Source organism: Nicotiana tomentosiformis, chromosome 2 (genome assembly GCF_000390325.3).
Source record: "Nicotiana tomentosiformis chromosome 2, ASM39032v3, whole genome shotgun sequence".
NCBI classification, from domain to species: domain Eukaryota; kingdom Viridiplantae; phylum Streptophyta; class Magnoliopsida; order Solanales; family Solanaceae; genus Nicotiana; species Nicotiana tomentosiformis.
In genome coordinates this window covers 117,608,670-117,613,743 of record NC_090813.1, presented here as the reverse complement: position 1 = coordinate 117,613,743, position 5,074 = coordinate 117,608,670, and the positions used below count along the sequence as shown (strand labels likewise).

At 40.4% G+C, this 5,074-nt stretch overlaps 1 protein-coding gene across 1 annotated transcript; it reads left to right on the top strand.

Moving 5' to 3' along the window:
- Positions 1 to 1,661: 1,661 nt before the first annotated feature.
- On the top strand, positions 1,662 to 3,085 carry LOC138905478 (uncharacterized). Its single transcript, XM_070194001.1, has 3 exons — positions 1,662 to 1,849; positions 1,999 to 2,173; positions 3,008 to 3,085. The coding sequence occupies exons 1-3, from the start codon at positions 1,662 to 1,664 to the stop codon at positions 3,083 to 3,085; spliced, it is 441 nt and encodes a 146-aa protein (XP_070050102.1).
- Positions 3,086 to 5,074: the final 1,989 nt, after the last annotated feature.

Below are 5,074 nucleotides of genomic sequence, written 5' to 3'. Positions count from 1 at the left end.
AGACATTGCGGGAACAAAAGCTATATGCTAAATTCTCCAAATGTGAGTTTTGGCTAGAGTCTGTAGCATTTTTGGGGCATTTTGTATCGGGCGAGGGTATTAAGGTTTATCCCAAAAGGATTGAGGCATCTCAAAATTGGCATCGTCCCACTTCGGCGACTGAGATCAGGAGTTTTCTGGGTTTAGCAGGTTATTATCGTCGATTTGTGGAAGGTTTTTCGTCTATTGCAGTGCCTTTGACAAAATTAACCTAGAAGGGTGCCCCATTCTGATGGTCTGATGATTGTGAGGTGAGCTTGCAGAAGCTCAAGACAGCATTGACTACAGCACCAGTGTTAGTGTTGCCTTCCGGTTTGGGGATGTATACAGTATATTGTGACGCTTCACGTGTTGGTTTGGGTTGTGTATTGATGCAGGAAAGGCGATTTATTGCATATGCTTAATGTTATATGAACCCCCACGAGAAGAATTATCCAGTACATGATTTAGAGTTAGCTGCGATTGTTCACGCTCTTAAGATTTGGAGGCATTATCTTTATGGGGTGTCCTGTGAAGTTTATACTGATTATCGCAGTTTGCCGCATTTGTTCAAGTAAAGGGACCTAAATTTGAGGCAGCGCAGATGGCTGGAGTTACTAAAAGATTATGATATTACTATCATGTATCATCCGGGAAAATCAAATATGGTTGCAGATGCCTTGAGTAGAAAGGCGAAGAGTATGGGTAGTTTGGTTTTCATTTCAGCAGAGGAAAGGCCATTAGCTTCGGATATTCAGTCCTTGGCCAACAGACTTGTGAGGTTGGATATTTCAGAGCCCAGCCGAGTTCTTGCATTTATTGTGCCCCAATCTTCACTATTTGTGCAGATCAAGGCTCACCAGTATGATGACCCACACTTGATGGTTCTCCAAGAAACTGTACTACAAGGTGGTTCCATGGAAGTTTCTATTGGTCCGGATGGTGTTCTGCGACACCAGGGTCGTCTATGTGTTCCTAATGTGGATGGGCTGAGGAAAAAGATCTTAGAGGAGGCACACAGTTCTGGGTATTCTATTCATCTGGGTGCTATGAAGATGTATCATGATCTAAGGCAGCATTATTGTTGGCGGCAAATGAAAAAGGATATAGTTGAGTATGTAGCTAGGTGTCTGAATTGCCACCAAGTTAAATATGAGCACTAGAGGCCAGGTGGCCTACTTCAGCAGATGACTATACATGAGTGGAAATGGGAACGCATCACTATAGACTTTGTAGTTGGGTTGCCGCGGACCTTGTGGAAGTTTGATGCAGTTTGGGTCATTGTTGACAGGTTGACCAAGTCGGCACATTTTATTCCTGTTGTGACTACGTATACTTCAGAGAGGTTGGCCCAGATTTATATTTAGGACATAGTTTGATTGCACGGTGTGCCAATTTCTATCATATCAGATAGAGGTCCTCAGTTTACTTCACATTTCTAGAGAGCAGTACAGAGTGAGTTGGGGACCCGTGTAGAGCTCAACACCGCTTTTCATCCGTAGACCAACGGATAGTCAGAGCGGACAATTCAAATTTTGGAGGATATGCTCAGGGCATGTGTGATTGACTTTGGAGTTCAGTGGGATCCCTTCTTGCCTTTGGCCAAGTTTGCTTATAATAATAGTTACTAATCCAACATCGAGATGGCTCTATTTGAGGATTTATATGGTCGTAGATGTTGTTCGCCCATCGGAAGGTTTGAGCCCGGTAAAGCGAAGTTATATGGTACTGATTTGGTGAAGGATGCCTTGGAAAAGGTAAAGTTGATTCAGGAGGGACTTCGTACAGCACAATCCAAACAAATCAGAAAACGCGTGAATTATCATTTAAGGTAGGTGCAAACGTTCTCTTGAAGGTTTCGCCGATGAAAGGAATTATGAGATTCGGGAAGAAGGGCAAGTTGAGCCCAAGGTTTATAGGCCCATTTGAGCTGTTGAGATGAGTTGGGGAGGTTGCTTATGAGCTTGCATTGCCTCCCAGTCTATCTGGAGTTCATCCGGTTTTCCATGTATCTATACTCCGAAAGTACAATGCCGACCTGTCACATGTGTTGGACTTCAGCACAGCTCAGCTTGATAAGAGTTTGGGTTATGAAGAGGAGCTAGTTGCCATTGTTGATAAACATGTTCACCAATTAAGGTCCAAGAGGATTTCTGTAGTAAAAGTTCAGTCGAGGGGCCAACTGTCGCACCCCATTTTTCCTTGCGGAAAACGGGCTTCGACGTCGTGACAACTCTTTTAAATGGGAGGGTACTAAAAGAGAGTCGCCACCTAACGGATTAAGGTGCGTTAGGGCACCTATTTTGCAGATAACTCTGATTTAACTAGTTTGTGTCACCAAAGATCGGGTAAGGGCTCAAATTACCTCGAGGAGAAGGTGTTAGGCACTCCTCGAGGTCCACAATTGTGGGTCCCGACCGAACTCAAATTATATGAATTAGTCAAAGAGAAGGGAAGCAATTTGGACAAATAAAGTGATTGACTTTAAACAAAGGTGGGGGTCCTAAGTTTTTTAGCCTAAAGGATCATCCCGTGCAACATAAATAATACTTTGTAACTCCCTCAAGATGGGGTGTTACTCATATTATTCAGCGGGCACAGACTATCGTCTCCTGCTACCCGATTACTATCTTTAAGTTGTTTACCTAAAGCGCACAAGTCAATTCTAAGTCGTACTCTATGCGTGCACTACCCGTCCCATGCCAATGGTACAAGAGGCATTTGGACTTCTATTTCAGGGGGGATCTAGACTTTAACTTAAGTTGATCAAAAATGATAAAACTAGGCGACATACAAAAAAACAAGTTGGGACTTAATGTAAAGGCAATTAAGAGCTCAAGTTAGCCTCCACACACAAACAAACAAATGCACGCGGGCAATACATAGTTTCAGAATTTGAGACTTAGAGTCCCATATGCATGGATTCTAGGTGATGCCGAATTCAATATCGTATATGTGGTGCTGTTGTCCCAAGTTAACTGATTTGCAGATTATGGAGGTCATGAAACCTATAGACATAATTTCTAAGCGACTATACAGTTTAGGAGTATTTGGTATTACACGCTGATTATTGAGATTACAGGTTGTAGGTTATTAAACATATAGACATGATCTCAAGGTGATTTATGCAGTAGGATCAATAAAACTTATTGGAAATGCTCAAAATTACTTATGCCTCCTTATAATCACATGGATAACAACGTTTGAAGAGCGAGTGGTGATGTCCTATAGGCATGATTTCTAGAGACTACTGATTGGAACTGATTCTCATATGTTAGCTCCTATAGGCATGGTTTCTAGATGGACAATATGATGCAATATCGATTTTAAGTAATTAAAATCCTACAAGCATGATATCTATGGAGCGTGGTGCAGATTGAAAGGACTGTTATTAGCATTCATTCCCTATATGCATGATATCTAATAATCGGACAGAAATAGGCATAGGAGTAGGTAAAATATCTAGTCAAACAATCATGCTTTTGAATAATGTGCAAGTATTAGGCAGGTTAAGTGAAGTGTGTGATTTCCTATAGGCATGGTTTCTAATAAGCAGAAATAGAACACAATTGAACCAAGTATTGAAACCATAAGCAGGATTGCTAACATTTAATAACTGAACAAAATAGGATACCTATAGGCATGATTTCTAACACACAATAACTAAACACACATTATTGAATCTATAGGCAGGATTCCTACCCCATTGATTGCAAATATAAGATAAAAATCCCTTTCCCAATTTCACTAATACCCCAAATGTTATTACAAGAATTATTACAGGCCCAAAATGAATAGAATGAATTACAAAGTGGAATAGCTATAGGGAGCCTACAGTAGGCCCAAATATACATCCTCATGGGCATAAGGCAGCCATGAATCAAGTGATTCACCCAGTGGGCACATGTCAGAGTTGAGCATTAGAACCATGGCCCTAGTGTGTCAGAGTTCTCAGGGTTTTCAAGAACCCAGGGCAGTGCTCACACTAGGGAGGTAGATAGGGGAAATTCAGAGAAAGCCTAAGGACAAAATCCTAGTGTGTCAGAGCTCACAAGGGTCTCAATTGGACCCCGAGCAGTGCTCACATTAAGGAGGTCAAATGATAGAACCTAAGTAGCCTTGGCTTTCAGCCGGCTAGGAATAGGAACTCAAAAAGACCAAGTAGTAAAGGAATAGACTGAGGTTAGAGGGACAGCAATGAAGGATACAAACAGATTCAAATTGAACACATAGAACTGGTAGTAGAACATGCTTAGATTTCGAGAACAGACTTAACAAAGTTTCAGAAAAACAAGTTCAACACATAATGCATATACCAACAAGACAGGTTTGCAAGATTGATGTACACATACTCATATTTAGAAAAAAAGGGGGGTTTAGATTATGCTAAGTGTAGATACTAGTGTCCCAAGAAAGGATTATATCAATTTGCAACATAACTTAACAGAGTGAAAAAAAATTAAGGCCACTATGACATGGTAGAAGCATACATGATCAAACATGTTACATGTCATCACAGCAAGTTCAGAAACAAACTTATGCAAAACACTTAGTGAATACCTTCATGCTTAGTCATCTAATCCATAAAAGGAGATATGAAAGCATGTTCAAGTAAAAGGGTTAATAGCAAATTTAAACACTAAACAGATGGCTAAAGTGCAAAGGTTCTAAACATCATAAACACATAGGCTAGGCAGACTTAAAAAGAAATTACTCAACTTAAAGCAGGTCTAAACATATCTCAAATTACAAGCGTAATGACATTTTAGATTAGAAAGGCCTAGAATTGAATTAAGACAGACATGATTGCATACAAAAACAACATAGAAACATATTGAACAACAACCTTCAGAAGTGAAAATAGATGCTAGTGACAGGTAAATAGGAATGAAGCGACGAAAGTTAATCAACTCACCATTTAAATAAAAATAAGAAAGAACAAAGTCCACAGTAGCAAGAACCCAGAATTTCTGGCCTTGGCCGTTAAGCGAAGAGACAACAAAGTACACAGTAACAAGAACCAAGAATTTCTGGCCTTGGTTTTCAGCCGGCAAAG